Genomic DNA, 26,154 nt, shown 5'->3' on the forward strand with positions numbered 1-26,154 from the left:
AAGGTGTGAATGCTTCTGCACAAAACGTGAAAACTCTAATGGTGTACCGTGCATCTGTCCAAACAATCCTCTTTTCCAAATGATCCAGAGTCAGTCCATTAGGCCAGGCGCCGATTTCCATATCCTTGAATACAATGTGTCGACCTCCCCCACTCATTGATGCAGCCTCGATGCGAGGGAAAGTAGCATCCCAGTCAGTCCAGAAGAGAATCCTTAGAGCAGAAATCCAAAGGCAACATTTAGTATTGATCACTGTCTGTTGTTTATGAGGACAAGCAACAATACACACAATGCACAATTTTTCATAGATCCACTAAAAAGGGCTGTTTGACCTCACAGCCATCCGAGAACAATGCCTCAGTCATTTGTGCTTGTCAGTGTTGATACCGAAAAAAACACAGTGATTGTATTTTCAATGCTTTTGTAACTGCATTAACACGGAGAGTGGCAGTGATGACTGTCCAAGAACAGCACCAGCGATCCAGTGCAACCCTTAACATCTGCGACATGCCTTGAAATGGGAGGCCATCTGTTTTATTATGACTTTTCACAGCTCAATGAGGCCTGAAAATGAACACTGTCATTGATGTGACCATCGGCGGTACCCTGAGTCCTACTCCAGCTCAGCAAACATCGCCTCTGTCCTGCCTTGGTCCACAAAGTCAGCTGGAATGAAGGAGAAAATGGGTGCTCAAGCTTAAATCACATACTGACGACAACGAAACAGTGTTAGGAAGAAATATCCTTGTCCAGATCAATAGCATTATTCACTTGATAAGGCCTCCCTGATCGATGACCCACTCCTTTGAGTGGATTCAAGTAATTAGATTAGAATTATTGCCCTGGAATGGAAATGCGCCTTTAGGCACCAAAAGCACCCATTAATCCTACTCTGTACAACCATGAAATGTAGTCATCCTCACAAATGTGGAAGAGTACTATAGGGGAGAGTGCATGAGCAGATTACTCATTTCTTAAGAGTGTTAAATTGATTTTAGGAATGTCTGGGTTTTGCTTTAATCTGAAATATACTGGCCGCAGTATACAACCACTGGCTAGTTCTCAGATGCATTAACCCAGAGATCCAAATATGAAAAACTAGCAACACACCAAAAACAGAGAAAATAGATTGTTTCCCATATAATTTGCACTACCATATATCATCTGAACACAGTATATATTCTGTAGATAGGTGGAAATGGGGTAAAAATTCCCAACTGTGTTTCCAGCACTAAGAGAAGGTAAACAACTACTTGTTTCAATTAATAGCTAATAAATAAAGTCAATAAACATAGTGTTATGTTAAGTCACATATGGGCTGATGCAACACATCTGGGTGACAGCCTGAGGGCAGCTGTTGAGATGTTGAGTTGTGCTGAGATGATCCCACTAGGGTGAACTGTTTTAGTTGGTTTTTGTTTGTTTGTTTTTTCAATACAATAAATATAACCTGCCTGCACAAAGAGAGGAGTGGGGCTGCAAGAGGCCTACTGTTTAGGCGGAGGTAGTTCTACTTTTCACAACATAAAAATAGGAATTTGTTTTAATTATAGCCCTTAAGGCATATCCAGCATGCATTGTTAAGATGATACAACCCGTTGACATCATTACAAAACTGTAAAAAAAAAGCCTTCCTTTACAAATAAAATATTTGGCATTGCCTCAAATGGGATCAAAATACATAGTATGTTTGACACACTATTAAGTACGGGCCTGTAATACCCAAAACACAGACTACAAACAACAGCATAACTGTCATGCACTGTTTACAATTTGCAATCACTCCACTAAACATTTATTTATTCTTCATATCAAAGATATAATAACTTTTTTTTTTAGGCTTAGTGTCAGGCGGTTGCAATTGCAAAGAAAGGTTAATATAATCGTACTTTCAGCTGCATAAAATCTCACGCTATTCCACCCACATCCCACCCGTCTTCACCCAGGCTCCTTGACCAACCAGTGGTCACAGTGCGGTGATATGGACATCACCCTTCACCAGCCTCCATCACCTGTTTGCACCGGCAAACACTGACAGCTGTTTTTGAAGGGGCACCTGGCCAAGACAGAGGCATAGCTGCCGGGGGAGTGAACCTGGGTCTCTGCATTGGTAAGTGAGTGCTTTTTCCCTACCACACTCAGTCGCCCCTAAATTGTTAAAACTGGCAGGCTATCTCTCCTTTCAGAACTCATTTCTCCGTCTTACAGCAGCTGCTGCTTGGCAACAATTGTCTCCTCCGTGATATAATAAAACAATATTCAATAGTCAACAAATGGGATGCATCTAAAAAAGCATTCTAATGCTAGTGACTTTGTTATTCTGAAAAGTAACTCTAAGGTAAGGTATGTGGACATAGCTGCATGTGTAAGAACACACATACACACACACATAAAAAAAAGAAAAGACTAAACAAAGTGCAAAGGTTCACCGATTGCCTAAGAACTGAAATTAACCTCTGGAAAAACATAAGATGATAAGCAAGAAAACAATAATGCAGATAACAGCATTGTCACTATTTCAATAAATACATTATAAAAATAACCTTGACTTTTTTTTCATGACCACTGCAGTAACAGTGTGCACACTGGACAGAACATCCCCAATTGTGCACATTGCATCACTTATTCTTACTGCATTACTTGTGATAACCAATTGTATTATAATAATGGAATGGAAACTGAAAACATTGTAGAAGAAATGTGAAGTACAGTTAAACTTGTTAAAATGATACTATTTTCAGTGAGGGATGATCCGACACACACAAACAAATGTTTGCGACTGCAAATAAGAGCAGACTTCGTGGCAGTTTATTCAACATGTTAGTACTGATGCCCCAAGTTTAAAATACTGACAGTACTGTCCATCACATCTGTGTAATTGGTCAGTGCTCTTGCTGCACTTTTGTTTTATCTGTGTCTTGCACAAGTGGATAGTGGATCGATGGCTGCTCTGTGCTCACATGAGGACATCACGAATCACTTGGGACAAAATGAATTCTACCAGACTTTCAAAGAGAAAAAGAGTGAGACTGTGGTAATCTTTGAAAACACTGCCTGAATGGATGTAACAGTATGCATGCACTTCATTAATTAATTTTTTAATCACATTTTTTATACATAACCATAACAGAATACAACAATCACCTAAAGATAAATTCAACGAATTCAAATCATTTCATTAGCAACCCATTGCCAGAATAAATGCTGGCATTGTTCATTTCTGCAAACCATGTTATGTATGTATGTTTTATATGTATTAGATGTGTTTAACATTTGTTTCTTTACATTACAATTATCACTTCCATGTTGTGAACAATTTGGTTAATGTGTGGTTAGGTTTGTGCACAAAGAACACTAAGGGAAACATCATGTTTTGGATTAAATAACTGATTTGGTCACTACAAACACTACAACCTTTCCTCTGCCATTTGATGATAGTTTTATATCACCAGTTAGAGTTAATAAATGCAATTGCAAATGGCAGATGGACTTGGTGTTTGTGAACGCTACTTCATACGCCTCTTTATGTGTCGGAATGCCGACCTGCAGTGAGACTACCTCTACACTGTTTTCATCAACTTTTTTACCACTTTGTTGGTAAAAACATTCAAACAGACATCTGTTAAACATGATATTAGTTCATTACATTACACAAGAGAATAATATATGATGCTATGAATGATATGAAAGAGATAGGCTGTAATAAAAGTGTCTTGTAAAAGTATGTGAGGGGATTTCTTAAAATACAACTATGTTTTTTAATCATTTTTATAAGGCTTAAAAACAGCCATCTGAAAGCACAGAACACATGCACATGTGTGCACATCATCAGAATAGTACCACCTCCGCCTCATTTTGAGCCAAACCCCCCCCCCCTATGTCTTGTCAAGGTGTCACACTGTCCACCATTCCCTCATCCTCCTCCTGGTGAGAAAATGGGCTCACATACATGTAATCTGAAATAAAGTCCTATGTATTGGTACAAATGTAACATATCCAGGCTTTGCAGAAACATACAATGCCAAGATTTTATTCTGGCAATATGGTTGTTAGTTAATTTCATCACCCTCTGCACTCCTAACGCTGGATTAAAGCACTTTCAGTCCTGAACTATCTGTGATCAGAGAGCCACAATAAAATCATATCCCTGCACAACCCACTGTGAAAACTTGCACAAATTTAAGGCCATGCCGACAGTGAAATACTCGCAAGTGTTTATTTTCAGTTAACTACAATGACAAAATGCTGAACAATTATGATGCATTTTAATGTGCTTCCCACAAGGCTCTATAAAACCTTTCACCACTCAGTAAATCTCATTAACAGATTAAAAAGTAGGGAAAAACATAAATAGTAAAAACACACATACAGATTAGGGAGTAGCTCCCAAACATACATACACACGCCACACACACGCAAACATGCAAAGCTTGTACAATAAAATATGATTCTTATTGTAAGGACATAAATCAGTTGGTTTGTTATAACAAAAAAAAATGCCAATATCACATATGAAACATGTATGATATGTTAAGGCATCTAAGATACCTGCAACCTAAAGCCCAGTTTAGACCAAAGATTCGCGATCAGACAAGTTGGGCATAAGCACATACAGCAGGCAAAAGCAGTGATCCACTGTCCAACACCAACACACCATGAGGAGGGAAACAGAGCTCGGCAGGGATGATTGGCTGTTAAAACAGGTGATGTGCTTTACATTCAAACATCCATCCATCCATCTGTGATTTGACTACCTGAGTTGCAGATGACACCATCAGCCGGCTTGAGTCGAGCTCAGACCAGCCAGTGAACACTGCTGCAACTTTCTAAAATGGTTTCGTCTCGACGCCAATCTTTGGTCTGAACTGGGCTTAAGAGCCATGCCTCTGACGGAAGGATTTCCCTCTTGGTCCCTCGTGAATTTTTCTTCTTTAGGCAGTTCAGTTTAATTTCAAAGGGTGGATGGCAAAGTTTCAAACTGTTAAACAGTACAAAACAACATACACTATCAAAGCCTCCCAGGGGTGTTGCATCGGTGGCTAATAATAAGCCTGTTACCCCCACTGTGGCGTGGTCCAACAACCTAATTTAACAAATCAAAAAGCTTATCATAACACCTGTCATACCAAGAAAAGGAAAGTGTAATCAATGCACAGTAATGGATGTTTTTCAAGTCTTGCTTGCTGACTGGGCAAAGGAAAGGCTGCCATTTCATAGCCACAGATCAGTCTACAAACAATCTCTGCATGCATCCCAGCAGGATAAACAACCATGATTTTGAAATAGCCCTGAGGGGAATGATGCACAAATAAGAACAGAGCATATTTTGGGCTTTTTATTTGAAGGTCTTGCTTAAAATGTTTGAAAGAAAAACATTGCTTGGAAACAAGAGAGAAAAGGCAGTAAAGCGTGTAAAGTCAAAGCAATGGTTGGGGGGGTATTAGCTACATCAGTTGTCATTACTGGAATGGAGCACACAGCACCGTTATTGATGTACTCTATATCTGCTGCTTTAATGGACCTTAACACAGCAGACATCTTCATACATCAGGGCAGATGCAGAAGTGAGAAATACAAGGAGGTTGTAATTTTACTTTATTCCAATAATCTCTGTGCCTGATGGATGGCACAGCTACCAGCAGGCTCTGCATGTGGGAGTTAGTGCGTAACATACCCCTGCCCTGGATCGAGAGCGATGGCCCGTGGATGCTCCATGCCTCCGGCAATCAGTGTGGTACGCATATCTCCGTTAAGTTTGGCCACCTCGATCTGGTCCAGGTTGCTGTCGATCCAGTACAGCTTCCCTGTAATCCAGTCCACGGCCAGGCCCTCCGGGGTGGCCAGGCCGTGCTGCACGACCACCTCAATCCCCGTCACGCCTGAAACAATATCAACACAGTGATAGCATGAGTATGTAGTAGTGACTTACCTTGCAGTCAAGGGGCAGCATTGGTGATTGGTGTTTCTTTACAATGCTCAGGAAAACCTCCTCAAAGCAAAAGGGCACAGTCAGAGAACTCTTGAGGAAAGCTCTTCCACATAAAGAAGATTGCTTTCTACAGGGTTCAATTTCACATGGTAAAAGGGTTTTCCCACAATATTTATAATGTAGCTGTTTACAATTATTCTCCGATGCTGAGGCTTTTATGTGCATCTCACAAAAGGGTGGACTGGGTAAAGCTAAGAGGCGATTTCTACAGCTCCGCAGAGGGAAATAAAGGCAAGTGAACCTAGTGAATGTACTGCCACCCACAAAAATACAGAGCGAAGGAAAAGTTCTGATTCATCATTTTATGAGGGGGAGACACCGTGATACAACAGCCCGAGACTTCTGGTCCTGCAGTATTTTTCAGCGTTGGACAACCTGAGATAAATCTGCAGGGAGGGACAATATCAACTCACTGCATCAGACCTGAGTATGTGTAAAGACAGTACAGTAAAACAGAGCGTTATCACTGGCAGTGTCTCAGACTTTCATTACAGCTGCTGAAGCTCAGATGAGCCAGACATGACTCTCTTTAGCCAATACATCACAGCGGTCTTTAGATATATACTGTAGCGAATGTTTGTGTACGTGGGTGTATGTATGTACTGGCGTGTACGCATACCGCCAGTCTCTGAGAGCCGTCCTCTGTAGATCTTATCCTCCACCACATCTGTCCAGTAAAGCAGGCTGTGATTAAAGTGGAAGTCTAGCGCGATGGTGTTCCTCAGCCCCGGCACCAGCAGGCTGTAGTCCCGCTTGTGAAGGTCTATTCGTCTTATCTCGTGCCGGATTGAGAAAATGATGAAAGCCTCAAAGGGATCTGGCCAAAGAGAGAGACAGGAAACAAGCGACGTAATTTTTTTTAGGAGGGCCACCTCTAGTAAATTGTTGACGCACAACAATGTGCAACATTATGTACAGCATTGGACATTGTGAGATTTGCACTGGCTAGTGAGCTGTGACGGTCCACTTCTTCTTTTACAGGAGTGTGACTGGAATGTATCATAACCACTATAAGCTCTGGCACATTTTCTGAGGAAAATTACTGTCAAAGTTAAAAAAAAAAAAAAATGTAGAAAAAATGAATAAACATTTGACAATATACCATGAAAACTTCTCCTAAAAATCAACAATGGAATACTGAATGTTATTGCATCAACAGATAATTGTTAGAAATGTCGGAGCTTGATCTAAGGTATTTTTTGTGAAGTCAAAACAACCTGTAAAAAACATCGGCATTGCATCACAGTGATCTCACACCCATCAACATTCCCACGCAAACATAAATCTAAAGGTACATTCTTTTACACAAACATATTGCTTAATTTACTTGCAGTATCAGCTATTGACAAAAGGTGCACTCCAAATTAAAGTGAGGCAAACGGTCACCTATGTTTGGTATGTTCTCTGTTGTGCCTTTTGTACTCATTAAAAGTTTGTTTGTTTTTTTTAATTCCCTTTCTGTGTTTTTTCATCAGTGCTGGTTTTGTTTGGTCACGGTTTGTTGTTTTACACTATGCTTTTTAAACAAATTGACTTGAAGCCAGGCTAAAAAAAGGGGTAAAAGAAAGCACCAAATTGTAGCTTGCATTACTAAAATTCATCCAGCTATACTAAAAGATCTAAATTTGCTTGTTGACCTAGCAACCAACAAAGCTCTACCTAATGCTAGCCAAAGAAAAAAAAAAGTGGACACACTGCTGTAGTAACTGTCCTCCTAATTAAACATGAAACATGAATTCGCAGAGAGCATCTCTCTTTGAGGGGTTGAATAGCAAGAAGCAGTTTGCAAATGCAGATCATCCAGCTTGATAGGCTAAGAGATACTGAATTCTGGAAGTTCAGGTGAGGTACTTATACATACAGGCATACATCACTGACATCTCTTAATCTCACCACTGGCAGGTGTCCTTAAAACACTTGTGATTCCCAACCTTGGAGGGTCTCTTTCTGCTGCTGCCTGAGTTGGAGGCTGAACACCACAACTTCGCTTCTAATAACATTTAATTGGATCAGAAGCTGAAAAGTGAATACTATGACTACTATTACCCCTAAAAGTAAGAAGCACAGGACCCATATAATCACAAGTGAACAAGGTTTCAAACTGCCAATGTACATATTTCATATTAGCTTGACAAAGCAAATAGATAAGCTGTACTTCAGTGCAGCCTGCATTATTGAAAGGCACAGGCGAAAATAAATTGATGGCTGCATTCTGTTTAGCTGCTGTAGTTTCAGGGTCCTGGTATTGTGCGTGCTGGCTCACAGTCACACCGTCACGGCTGTCTGGAGCACTTGTATAGAATTAAGCCATTATTAATTTCATCAGTAATACTGTGCATACAAGTACTGTACTTCACTGATACAAAAAATAAATGAAAAACCATCATGAATAAATGGAAAAAAATAAAAACAATTAACAAGAAATTAAAAATCAACTAACTAAACCGTCAGCTCAGATAAAATAAGGATATGCTTTCCGATAAAATTACATTTTTAGAAGAGACTTAAAGGAGGACACTGACTCAGACAGCCTTATTTTCTCAGGCAGGTCATTACAAAGCCTACGGGCCCTGATTGCAAAGGCTCTGTCCCCTATAGTCTTCAACCTGGACTCTGGAAGACACTGAGGACCTCTGCACAGAGATCTTAAACCACACAAAGGTTTACAGGGGCATAAAAAGTCTAAAATATAATGTGGAGCCAGATCATGATGAGCCTTAGACGTTTTGTATGCAACATTGATAACATGAATGTCTTGAGTGCCTTGAGCAAAGAAGGAAGTTACCTCTGTGTGTGATGTAATCCGAGCTTCTCTGTGGTTTGTTTTGGTGAGTTTCAGTTTGGCCGCATGTTCATTTCAGTGTGTGCGTATTCCAATGACTAGGTAATCACTACCGCTTACAGTGCTCACGGTGGTTACCACTGATATCAGAATGGCATTGACATGGCAGCATAATGCCCCCCTTTTGTACCCCCATGGTTAACACTGTTAGCTCTGTTAGCACTGTTGCTGTTGTTTAGCACTCTTTATGAGTTAGAACCGTTAGTTGCTAGCGACCACCTCAGCCATCTCTAGTTTTAATTTTACATAGAGCTCCTTTAGAGATAATCAATAGATCTTAAATCAGAGAGCCGATTCAAAGATGCTAAAACAGGTGTGGTGTAAACATCTCATTTAGTTCCAGTTAAGTGAAGCAGAAGTGTTCTATACAATATGTAGTAGTTTAAATTTTTTTAGATTAAGACAAGAGATTGTTTTAGTGATGTTCCTATCACTAAAGCAGGGATATACAGAATGAAATTCAATGTATTAAATTTATTACAGTGGTTAGTTCATATCAAGTAAAATCTGCAGGGAAATTGAAAGAATTGATCTTAATTTAGTTCCATATATTTATTTCACTCAGTTGCTCTCTGTCTCTCTCTGTTTATTTACTGTGCAGAGGACATATTTTCAAACACATTCCACTGGTTTATACCACCATGTAGTGCAAATATATATATGCATCAGTTGAAGCCAAACCAATTTGTTGCCAAACATGCCTTGTGAGAAATACATTTTGCAGGGTCTCTAAGAAGTCGCTAAATCTACTGAGAAGTCCTAGAGCTGGCAACAGCACTTGTGTACTGAACTTCTCTGGCCTTGCCCACTGAGGTTTAGTTCAATCAGTAAGATTATTTCTGCTTCTGAGAAATGTTTGCACAACCAAAACTCTCTTCACAACACTCCTGACTAAATCATACTTTAGGGAACGGAACTGTAAAAATGCAATTAAAACGGTGTCCTTGCTTCAATGACACATTCCAGTGTTGCAACAAAACTAGCAACAATGCTACCGGAGAGAAGATTTGTACTTGCAAATCTTTTATTCCTGAGATGTGCAAAGGAAAAGGAGGAGTGGATGTGTGCTTGGGACTTCACAAAGAATCCAATAACACCTCTCTCAAGATTAAATTGGACTGTTTGTGTTTGTATGCAAAATTTGATTTATGACGAAGCCGTGGAATTCTGATCGGCTTCCAGAGAAAATTGTGTATTCTTTTCCTGTGTTAATGTAAGATTAGGGCTGCGACTGCCATCAATCTTGGAGTGAAATAGAGAAGCGAGTAATCAAAACGAGGTCCATAAATCTGAATGTGACAAGCCAACAGCATGTGTGCGTAACTATTGTATTCCAAGCGGTTACAGAGCGGTCTCATCAAATGGATTATTCAATAACAGAATAGAGGAAAGTTCGAATTTATGATGTGGTACTACACTGGCAAAACATTTGTGTCTGAATGGGGTGAGGCCTGAGGTGAACTTGTGCGCAGCTGAATGAAGTTACAAAGCTCTGGTGGTTTGAGGGATACATGCTTCCTTCACTCAGCATCAGTAAAGATAGAAACAGACAGGACTCATCGCCCAGATGTCTCTTCAGATTTGAAACTGATTGAATTTGACCTGACAGCACCCTAAATCAACACCTATTACTATTCAGACTAGCCTTCCACTTCCCCAGCACTCCAACCCACTAACACAAAAACCTTCCAATACCATGGTCTGACTTATTTTTTTTCCTCTCCAGTTGCTCTTATCCACGGTGTGAATCTTGCATTAATAAATGATAAATACAACTCATATTTTTCATTAAAAGCACCAACACTGCAGGAATACAGTCAGTGATTCCAACTCAGAATATAAGGTTTTAGAGTTACTGGTATGCCCTGGGAAAAACTTTAATTACTGCAGACACAGACCCTCAGGCACACACTGCCACGGCAGCTAACAGAATCACTAAAAACAAACATTAAAAAAAAGCTAAGGTCTGTTACCTGTGCTGTGACAGCTGTCTCCGTCTGGGTCGAGCGTCCATCCTGGATAACAGGAGCACTTCACTGTGGTCTTGTACTGCTCACACACCTGGCTGCACTTTAGGTGACGGCTGCAGTAGTCCACCACCTCACACGTCTTGTTACTGGAGTCCAGGTGAAGCCCAGGGGGACAAAAGCACACAACCCCTTTCCCTGGTGCCACGGTACACTGGTGACTGCAGCCCCCTCTGGCTACAAGACACATATCTGGGGTGAAGAAAGGTTGAAAACTCTTAGAAACTGCACAGACACTGGAAAAGAGGCTGAGATTTAAAAGCATTTGACTCTGTAGGATAGTAGCATATACATCTGGATCTTACAGACCCACTAATTACCAATAACCACATTGACTCTAAAAGGTTATATGATAAAACATCATGTCACAAGGAAGGATAATATATTTTCAACTCAGAGCTTGAGATCATAAGGCAAGCATAAGGAATGTGTTCACAGTCTAATGAAGATAAAGGTGTTGTATAACGAGATAGCCTTCATGGAGCAGGTTCTCTAGGTTTTCACCTGGGAGACAATGTCTTTTATTTCCATCACTGCTTCAAAAACGAAACAGGACCAAGAACACTATGCACTGTTCCTCTTAAAAGTTCTATAAAGACAGACATTTCTTAACGTTGTGTTCTTTTATGTTGTTGTTTTTCTGCCCTACACAGCTGTTTTGTGTTAGCAGCTGCCAGGGCAAGATGGGAAGGTATATTGACGAAGATAAAACTGATCCAGCGTCTCTTTTCCCACCGTGATTAAGACTGTCTTTTCAAGGTGGGCATTAACAGCGCTGGACTCTCCCAGCGGGAGGGAAATGGAGAATGTGGTCACAGTTGTTAATGGCAGGTGTGAGTCCTGCTGAGCTGGTGCAAATCAATCAGGCTCTCAAGGTCTCTCTGAACACATTATTGTCTATGGAGAAGGCAGAGGCCCTCTTTTCAGCTACGATAACACAGACACTCAAAGGTCCTGTAGGGGCCCCCTGAGGCTTGGTTAGTGACGCTCTCGAAAATGAACCTCCATGTTTACACTGCTCACTTTAAGAGATTAGATGGCTGGGGCTTGTCACATGAGATCTGTTTCCTTCCTCTGAAGGCTGCTGGACAAACACGTCCACATCATCGGGAAGGTGGAGTATTACTTCATGTTCTGTCCCTTTGGACTCTGAGACAACACACTCCGGTTCCTCGTCAAGCTCTAAGCTGATCTATTTGAAGGAAAGGATGTAGCAGGGCCCATCTGGGAGGTGTTCTTCAAGAACCCATGATATAATATCAGATGAAAAATTAAAGTGCGAGTTAGCAAGAGTGCTGAGGTGCCTCAGCAGGTGGCATGTCCTGAACCTCTACAGTGAAAATTGGAGGAGGTGACAGTGCTTCAACTTTTCCAATTAATTTTTCTGCAACTCTGCAAAGCTGATAAAAAAGTAAATTGTGAGGAATAAAGAGCTATATATAAATAAAGAAGAAGAATGTGCTGCAGTTTTCATTTGCAATGTAAATGTGGTTTATTAATTTGTCACTGTTTTCTTTGTTTTCTTTTCTTCTTTTCTCTTAAACTAACACCACCAACTCCAATGTGCCTGTCCTTGCAAGAAATGTCAATCAAAGAGCCTCAAACACATTGGGAGCACTGCAACAACCAAAATGCCTAGAAGTCTCTGGGAGTCATTATTTTTGACAGGTTTTCTTGGGCCTCTTCACTTTAAAGCGATGCTTTACCCAAAATATATCTTCTGAGAATCAAACACTCACCCCCCGTAGGCTTGAAGCATAGCTAAAAAAAGCTCCAAGGGAAGAACAGCAGATGTGGTCAGCTCGAATTTTGTTGGTAACAACGGTGTCCAAGTTTTTATAACTTAAAGTCAAAAAATCAATATACACTTCTCAAACTTCTCAAAGTCGTACTTGTCAGTCCATCACCCGCCTCAAAGGTCAGAAGTTCAGGAAGGAGTACATTCAGCCAAAATTGTGACTGGTTGGGACATACTGATGTGCTACGTCTTACAAACTTTCAAACCACCAGGGAATAAGTGTTTGATAATCTATCCACATACTTTTCTGTACTTTTGTCAGGGGCTTTTTGGAAGGCTTCTTAGTCCCAATTTTTGAAAATACAGCCCTTTCCTTTATGAACAGGGACAAAATTAGTCCAGTTGCCAAAATAAAATGTTGGCATTGTATGTTTCTGCTCACCACAACTATGTTAAGTTTTTACAATTCCTATGTATCATATTAACCTTTCTGAACTGACATAGTTCAGACTGCATATAAGCTGAGTTTCTCATAAGGAGGAGGAGGGGATGGTGGATGATGTGAGACCAAGGCGAGACACCTGCCAAGCAGCAGACCACAGTTTGAGACCAACAAACAACTAAAGGAGACATTTTTAAAGACATGTCCCAGCTGTAGTTATGCAAGAATTTTATGAGTCAGTGAATGCAGCACAGGCAGAGCTCTTCATAAATGTGTCCTCAGCAGTAGTTTGTTGAGTTTGAATCACAGGGTGGAGAACTGATTGGTTAACCAGTTTGTGGTCAGATTGATCAGCCCCATCAGGTCAGAGTGATCGATTAGAGGAGCAGTTGCTGCAGAGGTGAGTGAAAGCAAACTCTGCACTGGACTGTGGGGTGCAGGGGTCGCGTTAACCGGATATTCTCAGTCATTGACCGGTTTTTTACAACAATGACCGGAAAATCTGAAGGCCGGTGGTCATTTGACCGGTTGCAATTACCACCCCTGCCCACTTGGCGGCGGAGTGCACAGTCAGTGGTTTAAGTGGCTGCCGTTTTCACACTGCAGAGAAAAAGTCATTCATCTCCTTCATGTAGCGCTGTTAACATAACGGCCTGGACACACCAGATGCGTTAGTGCCGCAGAAGTCCTGCGAGTATACTCGCAGGCGCTTCACTGTCCACACAGGCAGCGCATTTCTCCTGCGCTCTCCGCGCCGGTTAAACATCGACTCCATTCGTCTGTTCCCGTCAGTAAATTATAGACATGGTATTCCCTGACGTTCCTCAGTGCATGCTGTTATTTTATTTAGAAAATTGGCCGGATTCTCTCGTCTTTTCTGTGTCCGACTTCCTGTTTGGTACGATCTGCTCTATCTAGCTTGACAGAAGCGCTCGTGGCTCGCGTGTAGACCAGACGCCGAACTGAAGCACTGCGGTGTGTGGATATCTGTTCGTCTTTTCGTTCATGTCCTTATTAATGCACACTTTATAACTTGCTTGTTGGATTTATTAAAAACGAACAAATGAAAACTAAATGTCTTTGAATATCTTTATTATCATTTAAAAACGAAAATTAAAATGACCGGTAAAAATAGATTATGACCGGATTTTGATGACCCTGTCCAGCGCAACCTCTGGTGGAGTGCGCAGTTTCCAAGGGAACACAGTTTCATCTAAAGTAGTTTAGAAAAAAATGGACAGCACTAAAATGAGAGCACTGATGTTCTAAGAAATAGAATATTCTATTTCCATATAAAATAATGAACAGTTAAGTTTCACTTTCAATGCACCTGGTGTCCTGCTGCTCCACCTGTGCCCAGAGTATGCTCTGCACTCCTAGAGTGTGGTGCTCTGAATAACAGAATGGTATATATATATTCCAACTGCACTTCTAATGAACAGTCCAGTTCCAAGAACAGAAAATTAACATGTGGCAGCAAATGCTGACATCAAATAAATGAATGAGTGGGAGACTCTGGACACATTTCCAGACATGTTTATGGCCATCAAACTGGGTATTTTAAGCAAAAACATGATCTTTCCCTAACCCTAACCAAGTGGTATTTGTGCTTAAACCTAATCACACATTAACCACAGCTTTGCCAGAACACAAAATTATAAAATTGGAACGTAAAGAATCAAAAAGTTTCAACATATCTGCTATATGAAATGTACTTGTAATATATCCGTGGTTTGCAGACACGTACAATGCCAAAATCTATTCAAGCCACTAGCCTGGCCAAACAGAGGGAAATACTGTTTGAGCTACCACACTTAGCCTGTTACCACCCTCACCCAGTCCTGAATTAGCAGCTGAAAATAGATGGTTGAATGGAACACAGGAAGCCAGGTCCCAAAAGAAAGGTTTTTTTAAGGAATGTTGAAATTTGACTAGCCTGCAGAGAGCCCTGACCCCATCCAACACCTCTGGGATGAACTGGAATCGTAGGTCAGTACCTAACCTTCAAAATCTTGTGGAAAACCTTCCCAGAAGAGTAGCAGCTATTACGACAGCATATTAATGCCGATGGTGGTGGAATGACTTTTGCAGCAATTAAATGTTCTGGTATCCACATACTTTGGCAATGTAGTGTATTTGAGAAGAATACACATTTTAGCATCTTGCAGGATAACAAAACTAAACAAACAAACAAAAAGAGAGATTAAATACACAGACAAAACAAACATACCACAGATGGGGCCTTCATCCGAGCGGTCTGCACAGTCCACTTTGCCATTGCAGATCTTATCAGGTGTGAGGCAGACAGAGGTGTCGTTGGCACAAGGGTACTTGGGTGGCTTACAGACAGCAGACTCACAGGACTCCTCATCTGAGCGGTCCTCACAGTCAATGTCTCCATCACACACCCAGCTCTTTGTGATACACTTGCCTGGAGAGAATGAAATGCGGAAATTGGCAGACTTTTTAAAACTTTTTAAGCACTTAAAAAAATAAGAATTAAAAGTTTCACTGCAGTAAGGGTGATTTAATTTCACTGTAATAAGTACTGGATGATATGGGCTTCACATAAAAAGTTCCCTGACTTAACAGACTGAAATTTAACTGGTACATTCAGTGCTTGCATTTTCAAGTTTTGGATGAGACAAATGTTTCATTACTCAGTTCCTTAATAAACACTAGATAGCAAAAATGCCACTGGGCCTCAATCAACAACAGTCGTTCTCAGTTCTGTGCTGAATGTTCAACTTGATGAAAAATGTCCACACAAGATCAATAATTCTTGCACTTATTCCTCCACTAGAGTGTAATTTGTAATTCCCTCACCGTGCAGGTTGGAAAGAGGTAGGTGGAACTACTAAGGGGGGCGAGGAAGAAAACAATTCAGATACCTGGATGTATCTTTTTTTTTTTTTTTGCAAGCTCCCAGGTGAAGCCTGGATCGCAGCATATTCCAATTTACACTTTTTCCATCAAAGCTACATCACAGGGTTTTGGGATCCCACTGGTTTATGCTTGGTGCCGGATCAGTGCAAACCGATGTGGGAGGCTGGAGCGACTGCTGTGGGTGTGTAGATTTTGTGTGAGATCAGGTGTGTCTCTGTGTGTGTGTGTTTGGCTTCACATCACTTCCAAGCTTTCCAGTTGTCCCTACAAAAATAGTCAGATGACACTTTTGATTTAGCCCTCCATTTTCTAAATGCCTAATATGATGCCAGTGCAGCTGCATGTGAAAATGAAAGCTTATGTGCTATTCAAGTACACAAGCTTTTCATGCGTAAAATATGGATGACACTCGGGGCACAGAAATGTTCATCAAAATGTGTGTTTGTGGTAATGCACACGGACAAGGAGGTTAATCATTTGTATAACTGAATTAGCCAGTCTTGAGTCTGGCAATTTCACCTTGAATGACACTGCAAGAAAATCTCACAACTTCAACTCTAAGTTTTATGAGTGTATGTATCTGTAGAAGCAAAGAAGGGGACAAGGATGTGGCTGGAAAAGGAAAAAACAACAACATGATTTAATTCAGGGAGTGGGAGGCACAAAAGGGAAGGAGTACTTCTGAGAGAGTTTATTAAACATAACCATTGCTTATTATTTTGGGTAGGAAATATATTTTTTATATTCTCTCTGAATATAGAAAGGCTCAAACATCTAAAAGTTTCATCTTTTATTCAACAAAAAATGCAGCATATCCACTGATGGATTTCCTACAGAGATGGTAACTTTTTTTTTATTTATGTTGGTCCCTCCTCCCAGCATGGCCCAAGATCTATTTTAAATAAGTGATGAGTAAATTTATACTTGTTTTACTTTGCTTATCGTTTGTGTTTCTATACTGACAAGGATCTTCATGTTTACTGGCATTCTCTGCATGCTTTTTTTTTAACTCAGAAGATTACAGATAATTCTGTACAATGCTCTGGTATAAGGAGGTATTTCACTGCTGGAAAGATGGTCTTTTCATAAAAATGGATTTTACTATGTAATAGAAAGACAAAAATGCTTTTGAAATTGGTGCTACATAACAAGAGAAAATAGAGAAAAAGGGCTGTGGTATTTGCTCTTGCCCAAGAGGCAGAAAACCTACAACTCCCTGAATGCACTGCAATGCACCGGACCAATGAACATAATGGTAGGTGACATAATGCAAGTCAGTTTCAATTCATCCGAAAACAATATGGTGGACGGCTCCTAAAAAAATGGTCTTGTATTACAGTTAAACAGTGCACTAAAATGTAGCAGTCACATAATCTTTTTAAGCTTCTGCTTTTGCCATACAGGAAACAGTAGGGTGCCCACTTCCTGTTCACAAATTCTTGTATGACAGCTAAACAGGGCACTAAAATATGTTTCTAAAAATATTTTGGGCAAGAAATGTTCAATACAGTAATACGGCACTCACTCAGTCAGATATTGTTGGCAAATGAGCAAGGAGTTCCATAAGCTGACAAGATGGACAGAATAGAGGGTTTACCACAATTCATTTACACACAGACTACACACATTGTAATGATACAAAGCTGGTTAAAAATCAGCAAATTATCCCTTTAAGTTTCATCCTTTTTGATTTAGCTAAATTTTAGATTTGATTGATTTAAATTGTATGTTTAGTTTAACAAACTGTGGAATTTAATGCACTTGTAAATGTTTATCACAAGCATCCTTCATGCTACATCCTACATGCATCTTCAGCATGAATTAATCATTTCTACGCTGACTTGACAGCAGGGCCGTGCAGAGACCTTTAGAGGGGCAAGTGCTCAAAGTTACAAAGGGGCACATTTAACAATATTTTAATAACACCACACACAAACATAATTTACAGCATAATGTGTTGAGATATAGCAACCCATATTGAAACAGAATGTAACATGGAAGAGCAGCATTTTATTGTCAGTAAAACTGTAAATGTACATCCATCCCATCCATCCATTTTCGTAACCGCTTATCCACTTGAGGGTCGCAGAGGGGCTGGAGCCTATCCCAGCTGACATTGGGCGAGAGGCAGGGTACACCCTGGACAGGTCGCCAGACTATCGCAGGGCTGACACATAGAGACAGACAACCATTCACGCTCACATTCACACCTACGGACAATTTAGAGTTATCAATTAACCTGCATGTCTTTGGACTGTGGGGGGAAGCCGAAGTAGCTAGAGAAAACCCATGCTGACACGGGAGAACATGCAAACTCCGTACAGAATAAAACCACAAAAACCTTAGTATGGTTATAATCAGGGTCATCCTTTAAGCTAACCCAGGAAGAAAAGGTTTTATGAAAGGTCAGAGAATACAGTAGATTAATTCATATTTAATTATAATCAGATTACATATAATGTGCCATATAATGCCGTTTCACTTTGGCATAACAAATGTAAGAAATTATTGCTAAAATATGGGTCTTTTTTTTCTCAAACACCCATACCATAAAAGAGAAGTATCAAAATTCAAGCGTTGGCTGGCTTCACAGTAAGAACCAGCAGTAAGGACCACTCTTAAACTTATGTTGCATAACTGATGCACAATTCGAAGAAGACCTTGTGTAACGCTAATGCTATAAATATAATGTGTTAAATCATTTACATAAATGAAACTCACCATCTAAACGTCACTGCTGAGATGCACCCTCTGTCTGTGGCGCACTGTGTAGCAACTGAGGGCACATACCTGATGACTGCTTACCTGCTGCATGTGATACAGGTCATCATGTGACATGGACTGACTGATGGCAGCCAGGTCATTGTATTTATAGCTTAATTGATATTAATTGTTAAATGTTCTGCTTCACAAGGGCCATGGAAAGGGCTTCACAATAAAAAAAAGCCTTTACAAAAGGGAATTTTAGACTTTAAGGAGCAAAGGGGGAAGTGCTCATGCACCTTTAGCCTCCCCCTCTGCACATGCCTGCTTGACAGCCTAGTGCAAAGGTTCCTAACAGGCTGTATATGCTCGACCACTCACCTCTGCAGGAGAGTGTGTAATACACAAAAGTGTAAGACATAGACATGGGTAGAGGCATACATAGCCCAGCCTACTAGAGATAGTCATGGGTTGGAGACACTGAATATTCTAAAACCCCCTCCATTTCGCCTGAGGCAGTGATCCTGGACTGAGCCTGTGAACATTGGATGTTCTGCAACCCTGAGAGAGGCCCTGCCAGATTGAACACTGAGCACATAATTGAGAGCCTGAAACATGAGCTGCTCCTCCAAGAACTGACATCTGGCCTATTGCCCCATTTGTCAGACATAGGCCCCCCAATTTGGAGACCTAGACAAGGTGGTAGCATTTCCAAATGACCACAAAAAGGAAAACATACAACAATACAGCCACCATATCAAAATGGTTTGGAGTTTTTCACAGTTCAAACATAATTCTCAAACCAACACTGGGTAGGCAGGCTGAACCTCCATTTCTCAATACCAAATAGTGAATGTTATACTCTTTCAATTGTTTTGTTCAAAACCAAGTACATTCAACGCCATGGATAGCCCAAACTCATTTATATGCCAATCTACAGTTGACTTCAGCACATCTCTCCTTCAACTAAACTGTAATGGAAACCTCTAAACTTCACCAAATCTGCATCAAATCCAAGTCCTTATTTTACACTCTTGAGCTTAAGGTGTCCAATTTATACATTTTAAAAGCCTGTTTTTACAGGAGTCACTTAATCTCTATTCAATTAAGATACCTTTTAAATTCCAATACATTTAAGAGGAGAGATTGGATGGTCCATTTCTATAAAATGCAGATGGAAAAACTACTGGATGCTCACTGTCTGCTAAGCTATTCTCTGTATGAGTTTTCTTGTTTTTCCATGCATACTTTTTTTCCAATTGGACATGTTCACAAACAAACCTATGCGGGGGTGGGTTAGCCCAGTTTGTTTAGTTGTATTGTTGCATTGAGCCCAAGCTCCACATTGAAAATTCCTTCTTTTCTAATCTTTGTTTGGATTGTATCTTTCACATGTGGAAATGCATCCATCCCCAAAGGTGGAATGATCAAGAAAAAGCATCCGTGTTTCCAGCATTCAGACCAGGCATAGGTCTAGAATAAGTCTCATATTTTTGTTTAATCTTAGAAGTTAAAAAGAAAAAAACAGAAATGCGCCTCTGTCTCCCTTTAATCCATCGGAACTCATAAGATGGCCCGCTTACAGAAACCCTTTTGAATACTGTTGGAGAGGGCACTCCGTTCTCCTGAGAAGGACAGAACGAACTGCACCAGTGCACAGGGGTGTGACACTGCAGAATTAAAGTGAATAATAATTGTGTGGTCTAACCAACCCTTCACCACGCAGCATTGCCTCCGTTCTTGATAATACTGTCAAGGGATGAGCGGAAAGCTGCGGAGCTAAAGACAGAAAGCAGCTGAATATTTCTCTGACCTTCTCCTTTCAGCTGCTGAAAGAAAGTGGATGCTGGGTTTGGGTACATGGGGGGTTTATACAGGCCATTTAAAGGGTCTGTCCTAATTGGTCGAACAAGTACATGCAAACTTCACTGCACTGCTCTAAAGTGGAGAATGGTTAAGCCTCCGGAGCCTGTCAGAGTGTGAAGCCTTTATGAAAGGAAAGAGAGCAATTTGGCAGCTTAATTTATAACTGATACACACACACAAAATTTTTTTCATGAAATGACTAAGATACTTTTCTCCTATTTTAAGACCCGAGCAATAGACTGGAGTAAAAATGTTGAGGAGATATTGTTTATTACAAATTTCAATGTGAGGGTTAAGTGCTGTGAAAATCCAAAGCAGACAAACTGTGGTTTTGCTGTTTAGCAATAGATTTTACCATCTATTCATGAGAATAAAACCTTAGATGATTTTCTCAAACACGAAGAAACAAAATAAGGAAAATCTGTCTGTACTCCATTTGGCAATAATCAAGTCAGCTGATTTGGCTTTTTCTCTGTTGCTGAATGTTGCTGTCCATGCTTAAATTAGTTCAGCCAGGCTGCCACGGTGCTAAAACTATAACATCTGTCTCAGGCGAATGATGCAAGATTTACTCACTGAACTCAAATGCAAGCTGAATTTAGTTTTCACGCCTCAGGATCAGATTTTATACCAACCAACATTGTCAGTGTCAGTTGACTAATGAAGTGTAAAAATCAACACCACCACAGTGTTTGCATATGTCAGACTTTATCTAAAACTTCTGGAAGATATTTCGGCGCTTTATAACATCTGTGGGCATCAATTATTCATTAACTACTTCTTGACTAAAACACGATTCACAGTAAAAGTAAAAAGGAAGCACCACCTATGGCACATTTTAATGCAAACATAGCTCTCGTCACTGTGTCTTTCATGTCTGACCTCAGTGTGTTGTTTAGCAGTGCGCTGTATTCACTACCTGTATCTTTGCAGGTGAACTTGGCCTTGGGGTCGCACATCCTCTTGGTGCCCTCGCAGTCTTTCTCGTCGCTCCCATCCTCGCAGTCCTTGTCTCCGTCACACCTCCAGCGCTCTGGGATGCAGGTTCCATCTGTGACACAGTGGAATTCCTCTCCGCTGCACTCGATCACAGTTGGCAGCACTGGAACAAAAGTCATTCAACAATTACTGTTTCACAGATCCGCAGCACGCTGTCATGAGCAAAGGCACTACGGTATGGGACTATTATTTTACGAGGCATCTTTTGCTGTTTACAAATATTTATCTTTGCAAGCAGGGCACTTGGCACCAGTAAGAGGTCAGTTAGTTCCAGAGAGGCAAGTTATTTCACTTCCAGCATTTAAGGCTTCTGTCTGTAGGACGTTTCTGTCTTGTTTAATGACTCTGGTCACTATTTCTTTCTCCAGCGGGGGTTCATTACAAAGAAAAGAACCTGGTGCCGCTACACTATGATGATGTGTTGCACTGCAGTTCTCAGACTTACTGAACATAACCTTTGATGAGAATAAAGGTATAAACTAAATGGCAGTGCAAAATACATCATGATTTTTATCGCAAATTTAACAATATTTAAGATGTCTTCGTTAGAACAATTTGACACTAACTAAGAACATAACCTACATATCAAACTTAAACAGGCTATTTAGCTTTATGTGCTAACATTACATTAAAGTGTCATGTGTGGTTGGTTTTGACACTGGCTGTGATGAGACCACTATAACTGTGTTACATTTTCCTTGATCTTAACTACAGTGGCACAATTTGGACTAGCCATTAAAATGTCATTAAGTGTTATTTTACAGGTGTTGTCTGTACAAAAAATGTGCATCTTTGCTAATGTCAAGTTTCCTAAAATAGCAAACAATGTCAACTTTACAATCAGAATTACATAATTGACTGATTTACACTTAATGACAACAGTCGTACACATTCATAAAGACTCCTTTATGGTCATGACGGTCTCATGTCAGTCCCATGCACATGCTTTCAGAAGTGTTGGCATATTAATCAAAGATTAGATTCTAAACCAAAAAACACAAAGAGAGCTAAATTACACCAAACAGGTTCTCACAAGTTTTGTGATACATTCTACAATTTTCAGCAGAACATAATAAAAAGCACTTGCATAATTTTAAGTCATGGCATTGGGAATTCAGTATAGATGATTTGCTTAATACTTAAAAGTCAAACCCCCCAAAAAAACATTCCCTCAACAGCCGAGGCAAAGCTAAGACAGATTCAATCCCCTGGGGTAGAAGCAGAAGCAGACACGGGGGAGTGGAGAAGCCTGCAGTTCCCATCAGGAAACGGTTTGATGAATAGTCTACACATTCCAGTGACAAGCAAGTGAGCTGTGAGTTTCTAGGAGCTTTCTGTGGTAATTAGATTAAATGATTCAACTCCTGATGGTAAAATTCCCCCAAACAGAGACTAGATAAGATTAGTCACACGTGAGTGTGAAAACAAAGTTATTGGACTCAAGCTGATTAATTGTTAAACTTGTAATAACAAGACCTAAATTTAAACATGATTTGAATTGCAAATAAAATAATTAGCACACTAAAACAGATATAAAAGCAGCTACACTCTCGTTAAGGTGCTAGCAGACAACTTGGCTGGGAGGCAGATCTTTTAAGAAACTAACAAATATGCAAAATACAGTGATGGGCTGATTATAAATACATTACCATGATACAACTAATATTTTTATGCTGGACATGGATAACAACAAGGGTCATCTTATGTTGCAGGGGATATTAGTTTACTTTTTAACTACCTCTACACTCCACAGCATTTAAAAAAGGTAATACAGGCATTCTTACGTGATGATCCACCTCTGCAGGTTGTATTCTCATCACTGAAGTCTCCACAGTCGTTGTCACCGTCACAGGCCCAGTGGTCTGGGATACAGCGACCACTGGTGCACTGAAACTGGGTGTTGGCACAGGACTGGATGCAGCCCACTTCATCACTGCCGTCTCCACAGTCGTCATCTATGCACATGCACAAACACTCATGAAAGACGAGAGCTCACAAACACACAAAGATTTCACTGATAAATGCAATAGTGGAATCAACAGAAAAAATCATTTACAAGGAAGCTTTGACACTAAGTATCTTCCAAAGTTTTTGTTCTCACCTGAATCACAGTGCCACTTCACACTGATGCATCGTCCATTGGAACAGCTGAACTGGGTGAGGGGCTCACAGGTTGGGAAGGCTGTAAAGGTTTGTATACAGGTACACGTTAAGTACAATTCCAACACAAGCTAAACAAATACTTAATACTGGAAACTGCCACAGCACCATATCCTACAACCTACACTATGCCAATGTGATCTATTATTCATTTTCGTAACTGTTTATCCTGTTAGGGGTCGCGGGAGAGGGGGGGGCTGGAGTCCATCCCAGCTGACATTGGGCGAGAGGCGGGGTACAACCTGGACAGGTCACCAGACTATCACAGGGCTGATGTATAGAGACAAACAACCATTCACACTCACAATCACACCTACGGTCAATTTAGAGTCACCAATTAACCTGCATGCACTGTGGGAGGAAGCTGGAGTATCTGGAGAAAACCCACGCTGACACAGGGAGAACATGCAAACTCTGCACAGAAGGGCTCCTCCACGAACCCCCCACCCTGAGTTCAAACCAGGAACCCTCTTGTTAGCAAGCAGAAAACAGTCTTGACATTATTCAAGTGGTATCGTAGCCTGGGAAACAGACAAATCTGCAAGCTCATGTTTTATGTGCTCTGGTAGAGGAGTCTGGTCCACACTTCCTGTACACTGATTTCCTAAGATGGCGGTAGACCACTCACCATCATTAATCTAATATCGGGCATGTTTGAGACAATGACTCACGACAAGAAATACAAGATGTCGTCATTTGTGGCTTGCGCACCTTGCGCCAGGGATGCTGAAGCTAGACCAACCAAGATGGCTACAGCTAATGTAGAACTTTCTGTTGAAGTACTGTTTTTTCAAAATTCTGAAGGAAAAATGCAACACTCGCTCACAGACCTAATGATGCTTCACCGTCACAGCCCTTGTCTGCATGCTGTAGTCGGTCTACATTTGTCTGTCGCTCAGCACCACATCACATCCAATCGCATCAAGAGGCATTTTGATTCACGGCCGTTGCAAATGCCCCTTGGAAAGCCAAAATGAACTGAAAGGTTCTAGACTAACTCGCATTCACAATTTTGAGAATGGACAATCAAATGTAATTGAGCAACATTTTCTAATGAATAGAAATGAAACCATCAACTCCAAGCTTTTGAAGGAGGACATCATTTTCCACATCATTTAGATCATGGTCAATGAATAAGATTTTGAAACAAGAAATAAAAAACAAACTGTAAAGTCAGCAGCCATGATATTGGCTTTGTGGGGTCTTGCTTATGCAAATATCTGTACCAAATTTCATGGCAATGCATCTAATACTTGTTGAGACGATACATATAAAAACTACAAATATCAACATCATGGTGGTGCTATAGGAAAAACAAGAAATTCAGCAAAGTCACCGTGATTGAATACTGGGAATCATGAATGTCTGGGCTGAATTTTGTGCCAAGTAGATGTTGATATTTCACAGAACAAGTGAACATTGTGACCTGCTTGTACCACCAGTGCTAAATCTTCAGCAATACTTGTCAGCGTTAGTGTTATAGGCGCCTCTGGATGGAAGAGGAAAATAAAACCTGGGAATAATCTGGACTTCCTTTCTTGATTAATGCTCTGTACTACAGGGAGCCTTGCAGGACAATGTGAGTTGCACAAAGAGCTACAACAGTCACATCATTTCATCATTTTGAGATTTTCTTTAGGGCTTTTTTGACTTTAATCAATGGGGGGAGGGGGTGACAAGCAGTGAAGGGCTGTGGACAAAGCCTTTACACATGGGGTACTTGCTCTACCAGGTGAGCTAATGGGCACCCCAGTCTGATTTGATCTGGTCTTTATGCAGATGATACACAACTAAGTTGAGTTGAGTCCACATTGGGGTTACATGGCAGAAAGGGAAAGATAAATGATGCATTACTTTGTGCTTGTCTTGAGATATTTGTGAATATTGTTTTTAAAAAAAATAGTTTGATATTTTACAATCACTATGCAGTGACAGACTTTTTTATATTTCATTTCTGTATTTGTTTATCTCCTCCGACAATGCACCCTGTGCAAATCCATTGAAGTGGATATCTCAGGTTTTCACTCCCCTATAAAGATAGAATTCTCTGTGTGCTGAGGGGTTTTAAGTTTTTGCTGCTGATGTGGGCCTATACAGAAAATTAAGACAATACACATGTATGTGATACACTACGATAAATATGTGTATAAACTTAACTTGACAATGTAAGCGAGTGAAAGCAAATCACTACCTCTGTTGTCAGCCAATGGCCGATCTAACATCCATCACTGCAGTCAAGGAGACTTCATGAACTAAATTGGTCTACGTTAAAGCATCAATATTCTCCAGCAGTGCTGCGGTAAGTACAGGAGTGCAAACTCTAGTGTATTTTGTGGACTGACGACAGTGTCAGAATTGACATTTGTATTCCTATCAGATACCATGCTTGCCTCCAATTTCGAGATACTGTATATACAGTACTTTTCACATATCCTTACAGGATGCCTGAAATGTTATTGACTCCAGTATGAAATGCAAGTCTACATTTGCATTGATTTGTTG

At 40.5% G+C, this 26,154-nt stretch overlaps 1 protein-coding gene across 1 annotated transcript in view; it reads right to left on the reverse strand.

Annotated features, from left to right (window-relative positions):
• Window positions 1-26,154, reverse strand: part of lrp1bb (low density lipoprotein receptor-related protein 1Bb) — a 329,117-nt gene that overhangs the window by 125,364 nt on the left and 177,599 nt on the right. The window contains exons 18-25 of the mRNA XM_050048038.1: window positions 23,594-23,674; window positions 23,277-23,447; window positions 21,413-21,595; window positions 15,269-15,469; window positions 10,805-11,050; window positions 6,609-6,806; window positions 5,675-5,879; window positions 48-212 (exon numbers count right to left, since the gene is read on the reverse strand). Of these exons, the coding sequence (XP_049903995.1) occupies window positions 48-212; window positions 5,675-5,879; window positions 6,609-6,806; window positions 10,805-11,050; window positions 15,269-15,469; window positions 21,413-21,595; window positions 23,277-23,447; window positions 23,594-23,674 (1,450 nt within the window). The remainder of the gene's footprint in view (window positions 1-47; window positions 213-5,674; window positions 5,880-6,608; window positions 6,807-10,804; window positions 11,051-15,268; window positions 15,470-21,412; window positions 21,596-23,276; window positions 23,448-23,593; window positions 23,675-26,154) is intronic.

This window comes from Epinephelus moara, chromosome 7 (genome assembly GCF_006386435.1).
Source record: "Epinephelus moara isolate mb chromosome 7, YSFRI_EMoa_1.0, whole genome shotgun sequence".
NCBI classification, from domain to species: Eukaryota; Metazoa; Chordata; class Actinopteri; order Perciformes; family Serranidae; genus Epinephelus; species Epinephelus moara.